The sequence below is a fragment of the Lepidothrix coronata genome, unplaced genomic scaffold (genome assembly GCF_001604755.1).
Source record: "Lepidothrix coronata isolate B3197 unplaced genomic scaffold, Lepidothrix_coronata-1.0 Scaffold31, whole genome shotgun sequence".
Taxonomy (NCBI): domain Eukaryota; kingdom Metazoa; phylum Chordata; class Aves; order Passeriformes; family Pipridae; genus Lepidothrix; species Lepidothrix coronata.
Window position 1 is genome coordinate 5,564,932 of NW_016690211.1, and position 26,161 is coordinate 5,591,092.

Consider the following 26,161-nt stretch of genomic DNA (forward strand, 5'->3'; position numbering starts at 1 on the left):
TAGTTTAAGCCAAATTCAAGGCCTGTGCTAACCAACTGCTGAGTGCCTTACAGGCACTGCTTCATTACAGCAGCCATACTTTGAACAGCTCTAAACGACGGAGCAAGGTGTGCTTGCTGAGGGCCCACATTGCAAGTATGGGTAAATTTTTTCTGTAATTTATACAATACAGGAAAGCTTGTGCTTTAGCTGAGGAACAGGGTTCAGTAGTTAGTATCTGCTATTCTCTGGGGTGTCACTCTCACTTGAATTTCTTTAAAGCCAGTTAAACCAAGCTTGGCTTCCTCTCCTTGGCAATGCTCACAGCTTCTCCCTCCTCCATACTTGTCCCTCACCCCTAAGTCCAGCACCTTTAAGGACAACTCTAGCTAGAGAGTCCTTTCCTGCATTCCTTTGAACATAGCACCTCACTTCTTTCACAGCTGTCAGATATCTCCCCGACTATGAGACAGGTGCCTTGATCCAGTTCTGCACCTTGCTGCTCACTTCACCAAGGCACACTAGTATATGTTCTGGGTACAGTGCTACATGGAGTGTAATAAATTAGGTGCCTTCTTTCATGACACTTTCCCTTCCTACATCACCTCTTCCCCTCCCACTGCAACCCTGAGAACTGCAGAACATCATTTATGGCAGAAGAAAGTCTCCTGCACTGGCTCATGACCCACCAAACTGCTTTAGCCACTGACCAACTGAGTTTCAGCTTCCACTTAATGCTGGATTAGCTCGATTCAATTTAGCAGTCCAGTTGCAGTTGCTGCCACAGCATGCTCTTGGCTCAGCTCAGTTTCTGGAAAGGAACTCTTCAGTTCTTCCAGGTAAGAGTTTGGGGAGGGGAGAGTTGGTGGTGTTATGTATTTTTAAAAACAATTTCCTCACCTTTTAACTGTTCACTGTATGCCACCTTCTGTTGTTTCTTGTATACCAAGAACCTCTAAGATACCTTCTGAACCATCCAACCTCCTTCACTAAACTTGTTTTCCTAATAAAAGTGCCCTCAGTGCTTCAATCCCTGATGTTTCTTACTGCTTGCACTCCTTTTCTTAGAAAATAAGATTTCTGTACAAAAACGAGGGGTAGGGTTTCCCAGAGCTGCTCCAAGATTTGTTTTGATTATTGATTGCAACAAGTAAACAAAACTTTGTCTTGAAATGAACCATACCCTTCTTGAAAAGGGTATGGACTTTAGAAAGCTGACAATGTATTTATCTTGGAGGTGGTTCTTCCCAGCTGAGCCTCAGTTCTTGGTAACCGAATCCTTCAGTATGACCTCAGTTAGCTCCCATCTCTGAACTGTAAGTCTCTCTGTCTCTTCCCACAGATGAATCAGCCATGGCACCCTGGTGACAGTCAGTACAACCACTGTCACTAAGCCAGGCATGCTGCAATAAGTTTAGCTGAGTGTCTGTTCCTTAGGATAGCTTTTCACTCATCAATACAGCTAAACTTCACAGGCTCCTTGTGAACACATTTTTACTACTCAAAATGCACACAAATAATGAAGGGTTTTAGTTTCCCATTAGACTGAGAAAAGAGGCTGTGTAAGGTGGCAGAGGCAGACACTTTCATGCTCTCCTTTTTCTTCAAGGCCTTTTTTTCTCCCCATTTACCTTGTAAACAGTCTTCTGCTATTGTACTTGAGATTTGGAATTTGGCTAGAAGCAGAAAGCATGATTTATATATAGAGGCCCACGTGGTTTTACAGTTGACCATTTCCATCTTGGTTATTTAAAAAGCTCTTGAGCAGGGACCATTTCATGTTGTCCGACAGCTAAAACTGCCACTTTTTCACTGGGCCAGAGCCTGCCTCACTCCCCACAGTACTACTGCTACACCAAGTTCATGGAGTTGTTTCCCCACATCAGCAACTTTTGAAGCATTAGAAATACAGGTCTGCTTTCCTCTGAACACAGCCTGCAGTTCTAAGGTGCTGTTCATAAAAGCAGCATTCACACATGCACAGCCCTCAGGATATTACTCACAATGAGCACAGCTACCACTGCTCCCTGGATGAGTCCTGTTAAAACATCACTCCAGTGATGCTTGTAGTCAGAAACACGTGAGAGACCCACGTAGATAGATGCAGCAATGAGACCAAATTGTATAGTAGGACGTACAAGTCTTGCCCAGTCCCCTTTCATTCTGGCCTGAAGGTAAAGCTGAAAGAAAAAGAAAAATAGTTATGAAATGCAGTAAACACAGAGGCAGTAAAACTGTGTTGAGTCTGATTGAAGAACTGAGTCAAAATTTGCATTGAGAGACCTCATAATATCCAGCTATTCCAGGTGCTTTACTCTCACAAGGATGTAAGACAGAGTTTGATAGTGTTGGGTTTTGTGTTCTGTATAAGACTATATAACACCATCATGTAGATACTTGCTCTATTTGTCCCAATGTAACAAATGAGTATTTACAGGATAAAGGCCCTGGTAATACGAGAGGCACTTTAAGGCTTTAAAAGAATCCAGTAGAAGTCAAACCAGTATTTTTCTCCTGTATGAACAACAGGAAAGCCTTGTAAAAAAAGAAAAGTTTACATATACTATGCATAGAGCTGACTTTAGGTTGAAAACTTTAAAGTTAAAAATATTCTCACTTCCAGTCACCTTCCAGTCATCTTTTTTAGCCCAATATTCCAGCTATAGCCAAGTATTGGAACTAACTTGATATAATGATTCATAGCATCTAGGATCACATTCCTCAGTTGTCACTGGTGTATATCACTGAGCTCTGTCTGCTCCTCACCCTTTTTAGCTGCATATTAGCCATGCTGCCACTCTGGTAAACAAATGGATATGAGCAGTTCCCATGCTTTTTCCCTCCCCTCAGCTCTACTTTTGTTGTGTGTATCTATGCTTTTGATGTGTTATCTCAGATTCACACTATTACTTTCCCATCTAATCTAAACCAAGACCCTTCCTTTGTCTCCTTCTCTGGTCTGTCTAGGATCTGTCTAGGTCTGTCAAGCTTTATAGCTGAGGAGGATCTTCTCCAAATCCACTCTGTAAACATCATCGAATTTATTCTGGAACTTGGTCCTATCACCAAAAAAAAAAGCACCATAGTTACTGTATTTACTGAGAAGAACAATACAGTTTGAAGTTACATTTAACATTTCAAGTATATCTTTTCAGAGCCATCTAGGAACTTCGGGGCAAGGACAAAACCTTAACTGACAGTTAAGCTGAGAAACCGTAGAAGTTAACTAACACACAGTTGGCACTCAGTTGGGCACTGAGCAGCACAACAAACTTCAGTAAAATCCTCCACTGCCAACTTCAAAAGCCATGGCTGAGTTTTGAGAAGCATTACATTTACAATGTAAATACAGGCACAGAGCATGCACTGTAAATGCAAAGGTGCTACTTTCCAAAGGTAAACACTTGGGGAATGTTTCTCTGAGTAACTTACATCATAATTTTGGCATGCTGACATTTTCAGTTATAAATGGAGCATCAAAAACATCAACTCTGTCCATAACCAGTTTTCTTTAATAGCAAGGTCAGGGTAAAATCAAAAACTCAAGAAGCAACAGCTAAGCCTGAAAAATTATTTTCCCCCTTCAAAACGGTGGGCACTGCACATTTCTGTGGGCCTCAAATTCACCACTAGGGAAAATACAAGTTAGCCACTTGAAAAATTATCTGTCACACAGTTCTTATAACAAAAGCTGTTTTAATGGACTTACAATAATATTACTTCTGGATTTACCAATAGCAGACCAGAACACTACCCAAGTGACAAATGGACCAGAGGTGGGCCCGAGGAGCACATGCTGGTAGCCTAAAGAGTTGGCTGATGATTTTATACTGGCTGTTCTTTCGTCTTTCCCTATTCTCACTAAATTCTGCTGAAGGTAGCTAAAAATACCATGAAGTTCTTTCCATGGAAGCATTTTTAGTAATTGGCAAAGATGTATAGTCATAGTAGAAAGAAAAAGGGTTATGCAACTGCAGTTATGTGAGAAAACAGGTTTACTTCTGAACACAGGAAGAAAAGGAGGCAAGCCACAGAAGCCAACTTGGAAAGATGCCAGCCCACCCCACTGAATGACCAATAAACCAGTCTTTGCATTGCCCTTATGCAGCATGTATTCAGATTTTCTTTCTGCTTGACAAAACATCAAACCAACTTGTATTTGACATCTACATGAAAGCTTCATTTCTATACTATGCGAGTAATCTGTCAGATCTGGAGCTGTTCCTTCAGCTGCAGAACACAAGCAGTTGGCTCCCAATTGGCTTCACCAGTTCTAGGGGATTCTTCACACCATTAGCTCCAGTATCTGTACAGGAAATGACCACAGACCTTCTTGCACGTACTACCAGCAAATAGATTTACACTGTTCTAAAACTAGGCATGAGAACAGTGAGAAAGGATACCACAGATAAGTATCAGGGTGACTGATCACTGTGGTATTAGTTTCACAGGTAGCAGCTGTTAATTCTGGTTACAATTGGTTTTTTTATCTTTCAGGGTTTTTTGCTGTTCTGTTGAGAGGCATTGCTTATTAACCAGCTGCTGCAATGGCAGATGTGCCATATTATTTTTAATCAGGTAACTTCCAACTGACACTGCCTTTAACAGGCTCAGACACTTGTTGTGTTCCCCTGCCAAGCTTCCTCCCACTACCGTGACTCACTCCTAAAGACAACAGTAACGTGTCTGGGCTGCAACAGGCCATCAGGTCCACACAGGAAAATAAAGCAGCCAAGGAGAAAAGAAGCTTTTGCCATATTCATTAAATGTTTCAAACATTTCAAAATGTATCAAACGAAGATTGATACCAGAAGTATTCCCAACTTATCTTTACACAGTATTAGCCCTTATACAGCATTAAATGAACAATATAGAGATATCCTGGTCCCACACTGCATTAACTCTTATTACTGTTTTGACCCTGTCGACTAACAGAGGGCAATGGCTTCAGGCTGTTTACGGAACCCTCTCCTTCACAGCATACCTCAGGTTCTTTTGCTCCTCTTTGAAGTCATTTACAGCACAGGCATAGAAAAGGAAAACAGGAGCAAATCCCTACCTCCCCACCCAAGTCTCTTTCCTAGAAAGGAATAAGCTTTATAAGTAAACCTGTAATCTGTGGAATTGTAACTGACTGTTACAGGAACTTCAGGAAAAATCATCTGATTAATGCTACTGAAATGCCCCTTACCAGCATTTGGATTGGCACTGATAAATACATTTGTGAGCCTATGATCACAATAGGAACATCCCAAGCCATTCTGGTGCCTGGCTCCTGTCAGGCAGCTGTTTCATCTTGCCAGCTTCTCTGCTACCCTGTTCTGAGCAGTCTGATTCTTCATCGGTATTGTTCAGCTATGCTCTATATCTCTCCACTCCTGCTGTTTCTCATGTTTGTTTCATTCATTCTTTTTAAAGTGCAAAGAGATTTCATAAAACTTTCTTGCAGTAAGATTAAATAATATCCATCCTTTTTTCCCCTGCTAGCTTACTCTATAACGAAAATATGTTCTCTACACCACACACATCCTGAACACAAGTTTCTTCTTAATCTATGATCTAGTACTTCATTTCTAAAAATACTCACAGCAATGAAGAAAAACTCACAGCTACTTTGTGGCTTCTTGCAAGAAGCCACAGACATGAATGAAAGGGTCTCTGGAACTGGAGAATTATTTGCTACTCAACATTTAAAGCTTGGCCTTCAAGCATTTGCTCTTCCATCAGGGCAGTATTAATATACATGTACACATGCCTACCTAATTTTAAAATACATTGACTTATAAGTCCTACATGGACTTCTGGAAGTATAACCATACAGCTTCACAAGAAAATTTCCTAACAGCTAACATGTCACTTTAAGGGCACAAAATTCTTTTAAATCTATCAAAACCTATTCACTCCACCAACCAAGGTCATATTTCAGATATTTAGTTTCAATACCTAAACCCCCTTGGTTGTTTTTCATTCAATACCTTCTCATTTTTTTCCAAAACCATATTATACAAGAATTCTGTACTGCAAAATCTTTTGCCTATTAAGGTATGGGAAATCCTCCTGCATTCCTTTAAGAATGGAAGTCAAAAGGAAGAAGTTTTGGGTGGGGGTTTCCCCCACCACATAACAGTTCTACTTGTACCAATTGATTTGTTCTGCTGCTTTTCAAAAATGGATTTTCTCCTGATACCAAAAGGTCCCAGTAACTTTATTTCCTACAGGTCCTAAGGAACAGAAGCAAGGCACACTTTTACTTTAGAGATGTACCTATTTTCCCTCTTATTTTTGTCTCCTCTACCCTAACAGGCTCACAGCATCATGAACTCTATTGCAAAACATAACAAGGAAACAGTTTTCCTGGAGAAAGAACTCCCCTGTGACACAGGGAAACAAGAACACTTCTCAGTTTGTCTGAGTCTGGAGGACAAACATAGGTGCAGAAAGTTAGTTTTTATGAAACAAACCCTACTTTAAGAGACTATAGTAGTCAGTACACATTTTGGGAAAGAGCAAGTAAGTGGCATTTCCTTTACTTAGCTTAGTTAGCATTTACCATTAGTCATGTCTAACTTCGGTTTATGACATCTGCCTGAGCACTAAGGGAAAGCCCCATAGCATTACTGTTCTAGTAGGCACAAAATACTGCTGAGGTTACAATTTGAATTTTATTTGAGGTTAGTATTTGAATCCATTATTGACTACCACTAGGAAAGCTCAACTTCGAAGCAAGTCGACCCAAAAAGTCCCAAGAGCCACAAATCATAAGGATTCTTCCCAATTCAAGAAGCTCTGACTCAGGAATATAACCACAGTACTACATACTTGCACAAGACAGTTTGCACCTGAGCATCTTTGATAAAAGCAGTTGTTCAAACAAGATCCTCCAAAAGAATGAAAGAGCCGAGATATTCAGCCTAGATTCTTGCACAATGTTACAAAGCAACAGAAAACAAACATTTAGACAGATGCACAGATGATCTGCCATCCCTGTTCCAATCCTATTCAACAATCCAGCAGTACAGACCAGAACACCTCTGCCTTGCTCAGACTAGGCAACAGCAGAGAAAAAGGTCCCCTTCAGAAATCCTCCAAGCTTTATACTACTTCTGGGGCCCCTGGTGGTCTAGTGGTTAGGGTGCTGCACTCTCACCGCTGCGAACCCGGTTCCCAGCCCCCTGGGCAGATGGAGCTCGTCAGCCCTGTAAGGCAATCCATCTAAGAGAAGGTCACTCTAAACAAACCTACGTCCTGAGACCCTCACTGCCACTGTCCAAGCTCGCTCGGCCCCGGCAGATGAACCTCAGGATTAAAGGGTGGGCTCAGTTCAGCGCACGCTGGGTCTCACCTAAAAAATCCATTGCGCAGGCTCGAAGGGTTAATGACCTTTCCCAAATCTTCGCTCGCGAAGACTGGCCATATATACTACTTCCATAAATGTCTGCAAAATAGCTCTTTCCTTTCTGCTCATTACAGGAAACTTGAGCAATACCTTCATATAAAAGCTAGTTTGTATAAAAGCTATATTCAAATAGCTTTGTATAAAAGTTAAACGTATTTCAGCTTGCACAAAATCTGGAATTTAAGAAAGTATACAAAATCCAGGAAACAGTTTAAAAATTGCAGTTCTGAGACAAAAGAGTGGCCAAGAACCACAAGATGTGCTGAGAAATAACCCGTCATACACAATCTTGTGTTTATGCAAATATTACATACAAGTGCAACAGCTTGTTTTATACCTGTAAGCACTGTATCTATGAATAAACACAGAGCTCTAAGCATCAGCCAACAAGACACTGCCTGCAAACCAGAAATATGGATGTCTTTCCCATGTACTTTTAAATAAACAGGATCATGTCCAAACACAACTATAATAAAAGGACTACAGAGCTGTAGAAGAATTCATGAGCCAATCATGAGCTGGGGTTCTCAAAAAAAAAAAAAAGCAACTTAGACTTCAATGTCTATCAATTAATTTTGCCTTTTTAATGAGGTCACCTCCTTTTCCTATCTAGTATTTAATATCTAATAAGTATCCTTGGTACATCTCCATTATTTTATGTTCTTTAGCTTTATTTTGATTGGGCAGAAAATAAAGAAAAAAGAAGCAACACTTCAGAATTAATTTTTCCCCTTCCAGCAAAGGAAAAGGATACAGCTCTGCAGTTACTTGCAGGTAAGGGTATGTCTAGGCTGCTGTTCAAGAGGATGGTATTCATATTACTCTGATCACGTCTGACTCCCCTGTGTCAGCTCTGATGTTTGAATAGCCCAGCAGGTAACTGATCCATTGGACAGCTGAATTAAGGGGGGGGAAAAATGACCAGACTAGGGACAAAAAGTGTAATATGTACTAGTCTGGGCTCTTCAAGGTAACTGCATGCTGCTGACAAAGGCAATTGATGTGCAAGAGATGCCTCCTATGCAATGGAGAGAAAATCCTGTCTGTTACTAGTAATAGCTCAACTTTCAATTCAATATCAAAAGTATAATCAATCTGTTCTATACAGACCTTTCTTGTCCAGTGAACAATGTTTTTTTCGGTTTTAATCCTCCAGCTTCAACTTGGCTGTACATTGTTGAAATAACTGCTTATTGAAATCATTTTTACCACAGAGCAGGATAAACAATAACATTTCATGCCATTGCAAATTGGAATACAACACTTGGTTCCTTTCTGATGAGAAAAGAAATTAATAAATGTGTTTGTTCTACTTGGAGTTAGTATTTTAACCTTTGCTAGAGGAACTAAAGCCCTGCAAGGAATTGCATTCAGCTCAGTCCTACAGAAGCCAGTTCACAATACTGTCATCACTACTGTCCTAACTTCCAAGCAAATTATGAAGAAATCATTTTGCTTTGTTTGCTTACTATTACAAAGTCTAAATTCCAATATTAAAGCATTATTAGGAGCCCACACAAGTAGAAGCATAAGTGTCTCCATCCTTGAGCCTTGCAGCATCACTGATTACCCTTTATTTTTTCATCTTTGCTTCAAGTAAGATGGTTGGTACTATGCACAGTTACAGCCAAATAAAATATTTTCAGTAACAAATGTCTTCTCATTAGTTTTAGATGACTAGGTAGTCCTCAACTTGGGGCCCCTAGTGGTCTAGTGGTTAGGGTGCTGCATTCTCACAGCTGCGACCCGGGTTCGATTCCCAGCCCCCCGGGCAGATGGAGCTCATTAGCCCTGTGAGGCAATCCATCTAAGAGAAGGTCACTCTAAACAAACCTACGTTCTGAGACCCTCACTGCCACTGTCCAAGCTTGCTCGGCCCCGGCAGATGAACCTCAGGATTAAAGGGTGGGCTCAGTTCAGCGCACGCTGTGTCTCACCTAAAAAATCCACTGCGCAGGCTCAAAGGGTTAATGACCTTTCCCAAATCTTCGCTCACGAAGAGTGGCCATATTATATAGTCCTCAACTTTCACACAGGTAGGAACACATTAAAGACTGTTCTGTAGCTCTAGTCAGTAGCATGTGGGAAAGCAAAGAAATAGTACGTTGCAAACAGACATACCTAAAATACTGTAAGGCTCCTAGGCTCTTAAATGTTTGAGTACTGTTTCAGTCAACCTCCAATCCCAACATAAAAAATTAAGGTCAGAGGTCAAGAGCAAAGCTTGACTGGTGCACTTAGGTACATGAGTACCAAAAGCAGCCTAAAGCTCCCTTCCACTTTTGTTTATCCTATGATCTCTCTGCAAAAGAAGGTTGTCAGTCTAGGCCACTGAAACAGCAGATGCACTCCTGTTCTCATCTGCAATTCCCTGTGTCCTTGGACACATAAAATGTTTCCAATGAACTGCGGGAGAGCTTGAGAGCCACTCAAGTTACACTGTGCAAGATTCACCATCCCTTTTTGTCCCAAGGGTAAGCAGCACAAACACGTTGCCATCCCCAGAATAGCAGGGCCTCTTGGCCGGGTTACTGCAGCCCTATTCTTCATAGGTGCAGGCAGCGAAGTGCCCAGCCCAGCTACGTGCAAGACTGACTGTTACAGCAACCTGATCCTCAGGGCCACACTCATTTCTGCCAACTGCCAACAGTTGCAGTGGGCCATTCTCACTACTGATGACAGCATGCATTTAGCATTTTAATTTACAATAGCTTTTAAACAGAAGTTTTTTAAAAAAAATGTCAAAAACCCTCTTATGATTTAGCTGCAGCATCTCCCGTTCCAGGGGGCAGGGTGCTAGTCTGGTCACACTAAACACTGCTAGAAGAAGTGTTCAACTATACCTGCCCTCCCATTCTCCAAGCCAAGATTAAATGGTTTTGTTGATACAGGAGAGACCATGCCAGCTGTTTAACTATAAAAGGAAAGGAGCAGCAGGGGCAGATGACAGAGACAATTTGGGATCCAGCATCTGTTATTAGGTCACTGGGTTCCCACATACTGTTACGGTCAAACTTCATCTAGTTTCCACATGAAGATGTTGTTGGCAGAAGCTGTTATCTCCAGAATAATAGCTCTGCCTGGACCCAAACTAACCCATCTAGCTCTGCCAAATGAGTCTCAAAATACATTCTCCACTAAAGCTTCCTAGACTGACAGTCTGCAAGCAGATTTTTTTCCTGCGTTTCACTCATTCTGTGTATCAATGAGTTAAAAACTAGAAGACACCATAACTTTAACATGGGAGCGGGCTGAAAACCCAGGTTTTAATCTAGTCCAGCTAGGCACAACAGCTTTTTTTACAGGTGCAGTGATGTCTATACTGTGAGAATTGCAGCTGATATATATACTGCTGTGTATTTAAATATGTAGATAATATAAATTATTTAACATTCCAATGCAACAAACAGTTATGGTACAGAATTTGGTGACTGACACAGTGAGTGGTGTTTTCATGTGTTGCCCTTGCTATGAGGTGGCACATGCAGCACAGGATTATGTTCAAAATTGCAGTTTCTTCTCCTGATACCAGTAAAGCCATGCCGTCAGAACTCAAGATACTTTCAGGAATCTCTCAAACAGAAGAAAGGAATGCTCCCCAGCATAATTCAGACTCTTTAAGAAATCCAAATGGTTGCCAAGTCAAAAATGTCATAGAATCATAGAACTGTTTAGGTTGGAAAAGACCGTTAAGATCTTTTGAGTCCAACTGTTAATCCAGCACTGCCAAGTCCACCACTAAACCATGTCCTCAAGTGTCACATCCACACATCTTTTAAATACCTCCAGGGATGGAGGTTCAACCACTTCCCTGGGACAGCCTGGTCTAATGCATAACAATCTCTTCCAAGAAGAAATTTTCCCTAATATCCAACCTAAACCTCCCCTGGCATTAACTTGGGCCATTTCCTCTCATCCTATTACTTTTTACCTGGGAGAAGAGACCAATATCCACCCAAATACAACCTTCTCAGGTAGCTGTAGAGCAATAAGGTCATCCTTGAGTCTCCTTGACTCCAGGCTAAACAACCCCAGCCCCCTCAGCTGCTTCTCCCATGATTGCTTCTCTATAAAGTCATAGCTTCACCTGACACAGTACACGTGTTCAGCAAGTAACACATAAGAGCATGCTTTCTCCAGTACACACACACACAACAGACTCCTCCAGCCTCTCCAGAAACCAGCATGCCAGTGTCTGGTTATGATTAACACCGCTCCTGAATATGTATGGCCAGTCTTCGCGAGCGAAGATTTGGGAAAGGTCATTACCCTTCGAGCCTGCGCAATGGATTTTTTAGGTGAGACCCAGCGTGCGCTGAACTGAGCCCACCCTTTAATCCTGAGGTTCATCTGCCGGGGCCGAGCGAGCTTGGACAGTGGCAGCGAGGTCCTCAGAACGTAGGTTTGTTTAGAGTGACCTTCTCTTAGATGGATTGCCTTACAGGGCTGACGAGCTCCATCTGCCCAGGGGAGTTTCCCTGACTGGGAATCGAACCCGGGCCGCAGCGGTAAGAGTGCTGCATCCTAACCACTAGACCACCAGGGCGCCCCTGAATATAGCAACATGTTAACAGTCGGTCCTGCTGATGACTCAGTGCGTGGCTGCAGAATGTGTGCAAGGAGCAGATGAAGCCAAAATATATCAGAGTTCGGTTAACAAACAAGTTATCAAGTGCTGCAGGTTTGGCTTAAAGCACGGGCAACTGTGTATGTGTGTTCCTCACCTTCCTGCACTAGTTGTCTTTTTAAAGACACCGGCACCTTTTCAGTTTTTCTGGTATGCAGTAAGGCTGTGTTAATCAGCAAGATATTAACATAGTGCACAGGAGCCACTAACCTTCTTCAGATATCCCTACATCTGACAATCTAGATGAATAATGTTATCACCAGGGAAAAGGAACTAGAAGTCTAATCTCCACAAAGCCTCTTATTTGTACTGGGCCATAGTTCAGCCAGACACGAGAAGAAACTGGGGTGCAGGAACAGACAAAGAATGCCTTCTCCCCCAGCCAGGGCTCTGGCTACTCATTGACTGGTTTGTCAAGTAACAAACTGATCTCCAATGAAATGCTTCCCATTCAACAAATGTCACGTTAGAAGACTTAAAGACATTCGTTCCCCTCCAGTTTAAGGGTGCTACTAAGTAAAGCCATATTGTCTTGCAATTACTACAGGACTGAACACAAGGAGAACTTCTGATCACGGGAAGTGTCTGAACCAGGACTGACACAAGTCAAGATTTACAGCATTTCAGAGTGGAACACCCAGGATGGATTTGACTTTGCACTGTCCCACCACCCACCCATGCAAAAGTGAAGCTCATACGCAGAGCCCCAAGATACCTAAGGTTCATCATTTCCTCTTCAAGAACTCTCCACAGAAACTCCTTTGCATGGATTCAAAAAAACATGCCAGAGGCAACTACAGAAAGCATTATTCAACACACATGCAGTTAGTAACTTCAAAATAAAGAATTTCTTGCCAAAGGCTGAATTTTTTCCAAGCCTAATAGGTTAAACAAACAAGGTCTCAAGTCCAATCTGTTCAGCACATCTACTATCTTGTATTTAACTAAAGAATTGTATTATCTAATGTGTACTATTATACTGCATTCGGCTGATGAATTGAGAAGTCCTCCCGACCACCCATTTCCCCAGGCTGCAGCATGCAGAACTCTCCTTAGACATGTGACAGAGGTAAAAGCTCAGACAGCTTCAGACCCCTGCCAGATGACTGTAATCCAGTCAGTATAAATAAATTATAAACCATACATATTGCCACACACCTACCAAGGTTTTTCTTATCTCCAAGTTTGTCCTTCTGTGAGGTGGTAGTATTACGTTATCAGGTTGCTCAACAAAGCTATGTTAAGGAGACACTGGGTGAAAAGGATATGACTGAACCCAGAGGAGCAAATCAGGATAAGGGTATACAGCAGTAATTGCTCCATCGTACTGTGGAAATAGTGCTTTTGTCTTTGAAAATCTATTACAAGATTTTACAGAATTTTGGAGACTGCCAGTCTTAATGAGCAAGTAAAGGCACTATTATTTATTTTAAAAAATGCAAATAGCTGACTGGAAGTCACACTATATTCCAGTGAAACCCAGGACTCAATGCTTTTATGAACTCTTTGTATTTACATTAGATAAGACAAGTAAAGAATAAAGCAGAACTAAACAAGTTTAAGCCATAAACAAACATCAATGAAAGATCAAAACTGAACATTAAGCTTCTGAAATAGCTTTCTCTTAAAATAAAGCTAAAAAATACCTACATTATACTAAAGAGCCATCCCTTTTTTAAGTGTGGTTGTAGGGTTTTTTGTTTAGTTTGAACAATCTGTCCTCTCACTGTGGACGTGATACTATTGCCAAGAGACAGTGAAAATATTAAAAATGCAACTAAAATGAGAAAGCAAATTGAATCTGAGATCTGTTGTGTATTATGTAATGTATGTATTATGTTAGCAATTTGTGTCCAGGACTAGAGCTTACCTTCACAGTTACATTAACAATAAAATTCCGCAAAGTTGTTTAATGCCTTCTGTGTTACCAGTTAGCAGAGGGAGAACAACCAAATTAACCCTTCAGTGTTACAAAGCTTATGCAAGGAGTGAAGATAATTATATTTCAGTTGAAATTGTTCTAAATCAGCTAGGGCAAATTATCTCCCACTGAAGCATCACTGAATTGATCTTACAATTAATATTTACTTTCATAGACAGATCCCTCACTCTCTCTCTCGGCCCCTAAAAGATAGGAGGAAATAAAAGGAATTTAGAAATTCAGGTTGATCTGCTCTTTTGCTCTTATGGGCCCAGACACATTTGATCAGTGTTTAAGTTTAGGGGTTTTGTTTGCTTTTGTTTTAAATAGGCTTTGCACATTCCATTAAGTCATATCTTATTATAGATTCTTATATGGCTTACAATACTTTAAATGTAACTAAATTTAAGTAGCATCTTCTTTTCCAAACTCACTTGTCACAGGCTCATTTTAGACAAGACACACAAGCCAGGTATCATATTTTTAGGCATACTGAAGATATTTCTACTTCTTGTCCCAGTATCACCACTCTTACAACTCCTATTGAGAAATCTTCAGCTATCCCAGACAAGCATCCTCCAAAAGCCATGTCCCCTGTGCAAAGCAGTGGAGTCCATATTTCAATTTTTTTACTAGGTAGCTAACTGACTTTATTGACCTTTAGATGGAAAGAGCATACTTACTGCTACGAAGAGCATGCAGTACATGGAGAATGAAGAATGGCCAGAGTAAAATGACAGTCTGGAAGAAAAAAGATCAGACATCATTAGTTTTCTTTTACAACACTGAGTCTACAGTGATACTAATCTATCTTACATGAGTGAACTGGTAAAATGCAAACATGTCCACACTATTCTTCAAGGAGGCTATCTAGGCACATTTGACAACAGCTTTTGACAAGCAGTACAGACTTCACTACTCAGCAGTTATTCTATTCCAGAGTTAAGCTGATCTCCATATCAGGCAGTAACTACTAGCCTTTATCTGAAGTTTGAACAGCAAGTGAATACATCTTCAAAGCTAGAAATCAAGTGTCCTTTAAAGAAGTATATTTGTTTCATCTTCTTGATAAATGCCAGGATACTTTAAAAATTGACTTTTAAAATTACTTATCTTCTAGTCACAGTACATGTATGAATATAAATGACACAATCACCCCAACCAATTACTTTCATTTGGTCATCATCAGGAGGCAGTAGTTAACAACTCATTTAGATGTTTATACCACATATGTACACCACTGTTAAATGCACTGAGTCATACAGATCATGATCATTTATCATTGAAGGGTAAGGGGAAAGGCAGGAATGCAGTTTATTAGCCAGCCAACAGCAAAAGATGACACCTCATCTAATATTTGTAGAAATAGCTTCATACTTGGCTATCTCATCTAAAGAGTGTCAACATTGACTGCAACTCTTAAAGACTTCTAGCAGGCCCAGGCTGAAAGGACTTGACAATTGACACTGACAGTCCAGGACACCTTCAGCAAGGTCTTACCCTGCACAGCTGTGAGGAGCCACAGCTGTAGAACAAATCCTACCAATCTCTTCAAAAAGAGAAGGCAAAATGGAAAGATACTTCTAATTCAGACTTAAGCAGAGAGATTAAAGAAACAGTACTTGACACTATTTTTTCCATTTTATGCACAGAGCCTTGTAATGGTGCTGCTTCACAGGCCACCAGACAGGTCTTAGCCAGGCTTCTGTGCAATTTAGCTATGCAACCAGCACTCTGTGCTTAATGGTTTGGCATACACACACAAGGGCAGCTTATTAAAAAGTTTCATAGCTCTCTAGATTGAACTCCATCACATCCAGCAGGTTCTTGTTTCGGTGCCTCTGCCAGGCAGAGACCCGAGGCTAGGGAAATTCGTGTTAAAGGGAAACATTTCTGCTCTTCAGTCTAAGGATAATGAAGGCAGCTCTGAAGTACAGCAAGATAATTGGATTTAACACACTATTCAAATACCACAAAGAAGGCAAGGAAATAATCCTGTGCACAAGTGAAACTGAAAATCTTCCTGAATTTGCATGTATAACATTTAGAAACTGCATCAGAAAAAAAACTTACTGAAGTTTATTCCAGAAGTTTTAGAGTTCTTGGTTTATGGTTGATTCAGAACACTGACAATTGCTTATTTAGTACCCCTGACTCTGAAAGCTATCTGGAATAAGTCGACTTAAGTTTCACCCACTGATATTTTCCAATTAAGTTCTTAAAAAGAAAAATTGTATTGACAATAAGTTATCTTCAGATGTTTAGAATTCAAAACCTTTTAAGATTACATATCCCTTCTCCACTTCAGTACACTATCTCTTTACCAGTCAAAATCTCACAGCAAGAGCGAGCCAGGAAAGCCAATATGACAAGCATTTTGAAGAGTGCTGTCCTTCAGACAAGCATGTCATCTGAGCAATGAACATAAAGCATGCTGTTCTACAGAACGGAAGATACAGAATATGGAATTCCTGGCTCCTATGACATTATTTTATCCAATGGCTCTGGGACTATTCCTGCTGGCCATAAGACAACATTTCCCAGTTACTGAAAGCAGCCTGTTGCCAACTGAAGGAATTCAAAAGGCAAGTAATTGATAAAAGGAACAAATACAATTCTTTAAGTTTATTTTGGAATTCCTATACCATTTTAAAGGTAGTGTTGACTACTGGTCTTTTTAGTTTTAGGAAAGCATTAGCCTAAGGCAACAGTCAGAATGCCTTGTTCCAAGTTGAAGACTACAAATTTTGAATGCATTCCCCTCAGGCATAGATAAGTATGCTGTACATGATTGAAAATATTATGCTTAGCACATGAAGTATGGCCAGAAATACAACTGGAACAAAGTATTGATCCAACTTGTACATTGTACAATCCCAGTGAAGTTTCTTTGGCAATACTGCTTCTTTAAAAACCAGACATTTAAAAACCAGAATCTTAAAGCTCTTTCAAATACTCTTAAGATTGACAATGAAAACACTTCTCAACAATTCATCAGCATGCAAATATTGCCTTCCCAAAGCCAGGAGAACATCCTGTCTATCAAACCAGCCAAGCACTTGCACCGCCCAGGCTTCTTTGTGATCATACTGAAAATGCTGGTTTACCATGAGCCAGCATTGCAGAAATAAATACATTTTTAGTTTAAAAAAAAAAAAGTGTTTGTATTTACTAGCCCCAAGAATGCAGAAGCAGAAAATACATTTCCAAATATATAGACAGTTCTAAAAATCCCTACCTTTCACTAGTGAAGGAAAGGCTAAATTATCACCATAGGAATTCACACATCAGATTCCAGGACATCCTTTTCAAATTAATATTATAACAGAATCCAGTGAAACTGTAGTATCATGAAATAGAGTCGGCAAGTGCAAAGCCTTGTTCTGATTGTTTCCAAAATGGCCAATTTCAAGATCAAAGGAAGAGTTTTGCAGAGGTCTACACCTTTTAGTCCATCAATACCTACCCCATAGATCACTTCCTATGTGAGGAACAAGGCTTCATTTTAACACAAAAAAGCATAAGCTTCAATTACTTCCACTTGGACAATATATTACTCCCAAGTCAGAAGAATGTCTTAAGTAGTAGCATCAAACCAGCTTTAGGTTCAGTTGAGGTCTAAAGTATACTCCTACTTTTCAAGGTATACAGTAGAGCTGGACATCACAAAAAGGTCTTAAAACAAGGTAATTTAAGGGGTGTTTAGCTTTCTTGAAACTTTGTTTTGCCATAAATTTCACATGGTTTCTGGTAAAGACAAAAGTAAAGACACTGGTTTTCGAAATGGTCACCAAAAAATTGATTGCAGTTAAACACTGTGGTTTGCTATTCTAAGTCTGCATTTTTAAAGAATACCTGGAAAAATAATCAAAGTACAAATAATTCCTACAGGAAATAGATCAACTGAACCACTTAGTAATTTTAGCTAGGACTTCTAAGCCCAGATAAGCAAGACAGAGAGATTGCCTTGCAGGACTTGACACTGACAACTATTTCATTCTATTCTATTCCTTTCCATGCATGAAGGCAGTTTAGCCTAGGGAGCAAAGCTTGACCCATAGGTTGTGTTTCTTCAATTAGTAGAAAAATGGAACATAGCATACAGCAAATAAAAGGATCATTTGTCTTAAACTTACAAGAAATAGCATGTTTTAAGTAGTAAGTTCTGCTTGGCAGAATTTTGAAAAATGTATTATTTCTTGAGTGAATTACTGTACACTGGAGCCCATTAAATAAGCTTAGTGCCTTATCTTCATATAATGTCTTTGTATGAACACCTGAATGTGCAGAAACTGTAAGACAAGTGCAGAAGTCCGGCAGGGAAATGAACAGCCTTCAGGAAACACGACTAGAAGACAGCTAAACCCATACAATGGAGCACTAAATGGTGAGAAAGTGCTAGAAGTGACAGTAGCAAGAGATAAGCCACAAGAAAGAGTATCCTGTGGTGCCACAATAAACCTAGCAGAGATGAATGATAAGAGAATCTTCTCAACGTAACTATGGAATTATGGAATGATCTCTCAGAGAAAAACAGGAGGCTCAGCAATACATTATACACACTCCCACATCAAAGCAAATAAACACACCCACTAGATTAGCCAGCAAATCCTCTCTGTCTTCAAGTTCTCTGGATTCTCCCAGTCTGACTCAAAGCTTCCACTGACATTTGTGTTACCCGTTCCATGATCTGGAGAGGAATAAATGCTAGACAGAGTGCTGCAGCTCAGCATGCCTGTGTGTGAGTAAGCCACATTTCATACAGTTGTCAATGAATTATTCCTAGGAGGTTCAGTACCATGAGGACATGGTTTAGTAAACTGCTAGACCTATGCTTAAGCTGAAGCACCCTATTCTTTAAAGCTAATTTTCTCTGCATTCAGCTCAGAACCTGCTCTTTCCTCAGGAGCTGGACTTGCACCAGTACAACTTTCAAGATCAGTGGGAGTTGAAAGGTTAGAGGACTCCGAAACTAAGCACTTCTGTGATTAGTGCAGATTTTAAGTAAATGCACAAGCAGTTCACCTACTGAATAAAATCAGCAACTACTAAGAACCCCGTTTTCAAAAAACTACATTCCCAATTTCCCAATTTTCTCAACTTTCTTCCTTCTCTACCAGTAGTTATATCTATACTTCTTTACAAAGCCATACACTTACAGATAGGAAAAAACTGCCAGTCTTTCCAATTCAGTAATCCTCATCTAGAGAATTTTACTGACAGGTTTTTCAACATGAGACCTAACATTTAATAGTGTCTTGCACAATTCCCTAATCATATGCGGGCTGAGGGGTGGATCCACTCAGCCCTACTTTAAGCTAAGGCAGATAGTGAGCAAACTGACAATGCTGACATTTAAAACACATGATTTAATGCCATTGCTCCTTTTTTTTTTGCAGTTCTACATTTTTCCTTTTACGGGCTATCTTACACAAATTGAAGTTTCCTGCTTACCCTAAGGACATAATTCCAATTTAACAGGCTCTAAGAAGAAAAAAGGCATTTTCTACTTTTTAACCACCTTCCCCACTACCATCCTCTTGACACAAACCTTGCAGGTAGTGCAAGAAACAGGGATATAACGTAATCTTTTCCTGATCTCAGGATCAACATGAAGCAGTTTTACTCAGCATTAAGTAAGTTGTTTTCACTGCTAAGTTGACCAGATTTTGAAGTTGGTTAAAAACTACTGCTGGCATGATCTGACAGGAGTTTATTTCTCTCTTCTCTGGGAATTGAGGAAATAATTCACAAAACACCCACGTGTGCAGATATCCTGTAAATTTCATTTAAGCAGAAGTATTACACACTGACGGAACAATCTAACCGGGCAATGACTAGTTAGCTAGCCATTTTGCATCTGACAGCAGCAATTTACACCAGCATCTACCAGAGGAATAAGCTTAATCGCGAGATAACCAGTAATGAAATGCCTTTCCCCCTATCCTTCAGTGATAAATGATCATGGTCTGTATGAATCAGAGGGTTTTTTTCCTTTTTAAATGAGCAGTAGTCAACCTTCATCTTGAATTTCCAATTATTTTTAATTTTTATCTATGGAGCAAGAAGTTACCAAGTCCTGGTATTCGTACCACAGGCAAACATGTATGTTTTGAGCTCTCAATATTACAAAGTCCAATGAAATGGCATGCTGCAATGGCTTTCCACATGCACATTGCAAAACCACTAAGAAACAAGTTATCTTCCATCAGTTCTGACTTTATCACTCAACTCAATACACGAAAGGAAAGTTTAACTTTCCACTACATCTCTAGTTAGCCTCCTCCAATGGGGAAAAAAAATAAAAATCAGGACATTGCTTACTCTCTTTCTTAGTAATGCCCTCTTGGGAAAGAGTAAAAGTGAAAATAGCAGCAAGGGGTACTCAAACCAACATTTCCAAAGACTAATACTTTGCTGTTACATGCATCAGATTACAGGCATCTGTTCCATTAATTATGTCTGCACAACTTATCCACGTAATACTCTTCTGACCAATAGTAATGTTATTATAATTTTACATAAAGGGAATGAGGACAGAAAAATATAATCTCCACTAAATCAGGGATTTAATTGTTATTCCCTCTTTAAAAAACTGCTTTGGGCAGGAAGTGCTTGGCAAGTGTGTGGAACAGATCCTTCAGCAGATTCTTGTAATCTTTGAAGAGGAAAAGGAAGAGAGGCAGCAGGAAAACTGTCAGCATTAAGGGGATACCTGTTCCTGGGGAGTGTTTGAGCAATACAGTTATACACATCCAGAGTTTTATATTAAGAGACTTTCCTCCTGTCACCTTGGACATGAGCTGTACAAATCAGAAGAATGAGAAGATGCATCTATCTGCTTGGCCATAATTTTCAGGGTGCACTGAACACAAGTTACAAATTTTCATTTCGAATGACCTTAAGCATACTAAGCTACTGAAACAGACAGACTGCAAGCCCAGCTTTAGCTGAAAACTATTAGAGGGTAAAAAAGTTTTATTTTCAGTAATGAAAATTAATGTTATCTATCACCACTCAGAAGGGCCAATTCACACTAGGGCAAAAGAGATGCAAGATCTGAAACAAGATCCAGATTGCAGAACTGCATCTCAGTTGGTTAGAGCATGTTCACCTTTCAGATTCAATTCTCCCTAACATCAGTTAATTTTTGTTGCAAAGGCAGCTCTTTCTGCTTCCAGATCAAATACAGCCCCTTTTCAACATTCCTTATTGAGTACAGACATTGAAAACTGACATTTTTTTCCTACATTATTACTGCAGGAAATTATTTTAAAACCAGAAAATTTAAAGAAGTAGGTTTTAAAGCTTTGAAGTTCTACAGAGGCATTATTTGCATAAGCATTAAGTAGTGTATTATTATATGCTAGTACATTGTTGTCCCTGTGAAATTATTCAGCAGACACTGAGTAACAATACAGCATAACAATACAGCTGCAAAATTTATTCTTAACATTTTGTGGATAAAATATAAGTTTAAATTGTATCAGATTCAATATACCTAACCTTCACAAGGCTTTAATTTGCAGTTTGTGCTGCCAAGTTTATAAATTCATATATATATATATATACACACACACAAAATGACAGCATAATCCCAAATTAAGTTCTAAAAATACTGTAAACTCTATATAGCACCTGCTACATTGCTTGAGAACTAAGTAAGACTCATTCAAATGTTCTTTCAATCACACAAAACTCATCAATACCAGAAGCTTGGTTTTGGGGTTCTTAGTTGTTGGTTTAGGGGAGTTTTTGTTCAGTTTTGCATGATTTTTGTTGGGGAGGCTTAGGCGGTTTCTTTGATTTTTTTTTTGATGGTTTGTTTTTTTGTTTTTATCTACTTGTAGAAATAATTTTATAAAACTGGAGGAAAGCCTACCACTAAGTTCTCACCCTTCTCAATCAAAAAATATTGACAGAACCTTTATTTAAGCTACGTTTACTGTCTTTGAGATTAGATTTTAAAAGCAATAAGAAACACGCATGCTTTGCTTAAGACGACACAATTAACACTGACCTTTTCCAGGTTCAGGTTGTCTGGTCAAGTATGTCTCCTGGATTCCAGATCCTACTACCTAAAAATTACCAACGCTTGTCTGCAAATGGCAGCCAAGGTCGAATTTGTAATTCCTGATTGCCAAAATGAGTTGGGAGCAGCCAGTTAATATCACCACACCATGTGTCAGTACATTACAACAATACAGTAAGAAGGCACCCCATCACCATCTTAAAATGCTGAAGGACAATATATTTAAGCTTAAATGAACAAATACTTTGTAATATTGCCTTTTCTTCTCCTTACCAGAAGCTTAAAAATAAACCTATTCCAGAGCAATCAAATGTTAAGATATTCTAACAACATAGGCTTTTTTGAGTGTTGAAGACTTATCCCACAATTCATATACTAGAGGAAAAGAGAAACTCTTGATGTTCTCTTTTGTTACTCTACTAGACAAGCAGGCTTCACTGTTTACACAATCATTTCAGACAGACAACCAGCAGCTACTGCAAGGTACACTCACCAGAGGAATAGTGAAATACTAATTCACAGCTCCTGCTGCTGAACATCTGTGGTTTCTATTAACTCTTTTGGATGCAAGCAAGCTAACAAATGAACAATCTGTTATGGACTGACTAGAGCAGAAAGGTTTGGGAATGATGCCTCAGCTACCAAAAAGGAATGGAGAAGTAATCATCTGTCCTCTCTTCCTGCTCCTCTTTGAAGAATTGGAATATTTTGCCAACTCACTCAAAGTTAGGCAAAAGTAAGCAGTGGCAAGCCAGAAGGAAAGGAAAACTTGAGCAAAAAGAGAGGCTGCAAAAGCAAAGAGATCAGAGATTCAGAGAATGCTCGCTCACCCCCAAACTTTATCAGGGTTATAGCACAACCACCTATTTCATTGAGCCTGCTTTGCCTATTTGCAAGAGAAAACGGCCAACTGGCAAGTCATTATCTTTATAGGTGATGAAGAAAGTACCTTAAAGGCAATTCAGCGGCATTAAAGTATATACTAGTATACTAAAAATAACATGCTAATCGCAAACACCAGTGACAGGAAGACACCTTGACTTTGATCTCTCTTCAGTCACAGACAACAGAACTTGTGCTTGTACATAAAATTTACTTTGCTGGAACAGCAAAACAAGCCACTGTATCCCAGTAAAGAAATTGCATGATATGAAGCCTATATCCTTCTGCCCTGTACAACTACATTTTAAAAATATGTATCTTCCTCAATGGTGTTATGTGAATTAAGAAGAATTTTGCTATTTTTGTACTCAAAAGAAAAATCACCTTTACAGTTCAGGCACCTTTATTGAGTTACTACTCTTAATATTTATTCAGAGGGAATACTACAAAAGATACACACAACTAGCTGACATCAAACCTACCAACAGCTCAAAGCTTCAGAAGGCAGTTCTGCACAAGTCATTCACTTCAGGAAAAGTGCCATTAGGTAGCTCATAGCAAGCTTCTGTGTCGAGATTAAATTAAATGCCAAATACTACCTAAAGAAAGATTGCCTTACAAAGAGGCACAGAAGAAAAATACAGTTTCTAATGTTAATATTTAACTAGAAAGTTTTAATATTTAACCAGTTCCATGCATATTTCAGAGATCTGCAAGTGCTACAAACTGTGAAGTATATATATGCCAACTCTTATATGCATCTTTCAACAAACAAGAAAGAGATTTACTAAGCACACAACTGTTTAGTTTAACCACTTAGTTTAACCTCAGCTTAGTTTAACCACTAGTAGTACTCTAAGTGCAAACACTCTCAAAGTTGTGAAGAAGAACCTAAGTTATTTTAAACTGAAGAGAACTCTGTTTTCAGCATGATATACAGCAAACAAGACACTTCAATCAGCAAGAATTATCTTACTAAGCTCAGGTTAAAAAGTGAAATCTTACCAAAACTAACCATAACTCATGAGCACTTTACTCATTTAGATAACCAAGCCTAAGCCCATTGGTTTATATTAATGATAAAAAATACACATATTTTAATACTATTTTTGATGCTGAACAATAAAGGCTGATTACTATCTTTCCCTCAAACCCCTGTGTTATAACAGAGTAGACATATGCAAAGAGTTGAAAACATCAGATTTACATAAAACAGTACTGGAACATAATATGCAGCAATGCTTGCCTAAAACATTTTCAGGCTCCAATCATAATTTACAGGCTTCCAGAAACACAGGTTGTTTTCTTGGGTTTAATCTTCTAGAAGTTTGTTCAAATGCTATTTTGAACCCACTTGGAACCCAAACTTACACATCCCATTACTACAAAAATTTCCACAACTTACTCCTTAATCTTCATGTGTGAAAAAATAAACTACTTCAACCGTTTTCCATTCCAGTTATAAATTGTTAAGGAGAAAATGGAAACAATTGCTGATTACCTAACTTCTATATCACCTCTAAAAGCAACCTTTAAAAACTTTCATCTTACATGCATCTCTTTAACACACACACACACACACACACACACTTAGGTCTGATCTATTTGGGGATGCTGTATACCAAAGCTATTTTATACTTCAGATTAGTATAAAATAAGAAGAGATGAGAAGGGAGGATATAACTAATCAGAACAACACAATATGCATAGTGGAAACACACAATGGATTTTTACACTGTTTTCATTGTTTTCAATGAAACAGTAAACAAATATTAGATTTGTCTTTTAGACTGCATAAACAAGCATGCATCCCTAAAAATTTTCAAAACCCACCTCAAATTCTACTATAATACAGGAATAATAGGCTCAATTCAGAACATATGATTTTATATGCAACACTATGATTGTCCTCTCTCCATCCCTTCTTTGCATTTCTACTTGCCAATTTAATTTATGTAAATGAGACTAGATGGTACTAAGTTTGCCACTAATAATTTTTTCCAACCGATTTAGAAATTCACCTCTGGGTTACAGCTTGAGAGCCTACTGACCTCTTCCAAATTGCTGTAAAACTCACTGCAATCCAGCTCTCCCCTCTTAGTGGCCTATTAACTGTAAAGTTAACAACCTCAGGCAAATGGCCTGTTGTAGGCACATGACCCAAGATCATCGAAACCACCCTTTCAGATGTAGGGCCTAATTTCCACAGCAAATCCTGAATAATTTACTGGGTCACTGCATCTAGGTCATCCACCTGCACAGGACAATGTCCCACTCCAATCTATCCTACCCCTCTTTGACCACTCACTAAACTATTTTTTGTTTACAGCTTCCTGTGCATAGAAAAGCCTCAGCTGGAAGTAGAAGCCCCACAAGTGAGCTCACACTGAAGCGAACACTTCAAGGCAAGCTCTGACCAGAGAGGAGAACCCTCTCACATCATGCTATAGGGAGAAACGGGGGTAACGGAAAAAGGGAACCACACAATAGCTGGGAATACAAATGTAACAGCTGATCAGTTAAGAGACGACAAACAGATCTTGCTTCCAATATGGAAGATTTCAAAGCATGGGGAAGAACAAAAGTTAAGTGATCATTATGCCACTGTTCCCCCATGCTATTCTGATACAAGAAAAACCTATTTCTTTGTTTAAGCATAAGCTAACTCTCATTTTTCAGCATTCCCAAAACCCAGAAAATTTTATTTCAGGACCATTTCAGTCATCACAATCAACTCAAATTTTCTCCATGTCCCTCCTTACATTTGAGAAGGATTTTTATACTCATAAAGAAGTTAAACTAAATACTCAGAGCCATGCACAGATAGAATTTTGACTCCATTTTCATGCTGAAAGTCATAGAATACTGTTTCCCAGAGCACCTGAGAATGTGCAATTTGTTTAAAGACTCATTTAATTTGAAACTTAGACAAGCATCTTTTGACATAGTAGAATAATAAAAGTAAAAAGGCAGTTACTTCAGCTAACTCACCACATTAAAATTTGCAAAATTGACAAGATACCAAGATAATTCTTTTATCTTGGGAGAGGTAGTATCTTCTTTGTTTCAGTTTGTAAGGTTGTTCTACTACAAGCCAGATCTTTGAAAAGTCAGTAATTAACATTCTGGCCAGAAACTCTGGCACACAGGCTTGTTAAAAGTCCTTTCCCCCCCTCCTTTATTTCATGAAAATCCTCCTTTTTTACCCTGCCTTTTTTCCAAACTCAAGTTGATGGTCATATAGAAAGTCATCATTACAAGTCTTCAGAAGGACATTATGCATTTGCTAGAACAGAGAATTATATCTTACTAAGAGATGTTCTG

At 39.2% G+C, this 26,161-nt stretch overlaps 1 protein-coding gene and 1 non-coding gene across 4 annotated transcripts in view; both read right to left on the bottom strand.

Moving 5' to 3' along the window:
* Positions 1-26,161, bottom strand: part of PLPP1 (phospholipid phosphatase 1) — a 58,431-nt gene that overhangs the window by 676 nt on the left and 31,594 nt on the right. For all 3 annotated transcript variants that reach the window (XR_001874142.1, XM_017811202.1, XM_017811204.1), the window contains 2 exons: positions 14,607-14,664; positions 1,983-2,159 (listed from right to left, as the gene is read on the bottom strand). Coding sequence is in view for 2 of the 3 variants with exons in the window: in XM_017811202.1 (XP_017666691.1) it covers positions 1,983-2,159; positions 14,607-14,664 (235 nt within the window). In the remaining variant the exon portion in view is untranslated. The remainder of the gene's footprint in view (positions 1-1,982; positions 2,160-14,606; positions 14,665-26,161) is intronic.
* Positions 11,850-11,921, bottom strand: TRNAK-CUU. Its single transcript has one exon. It is a non-coding gene; the product is annotated as a tRNA-Lys (tRNA).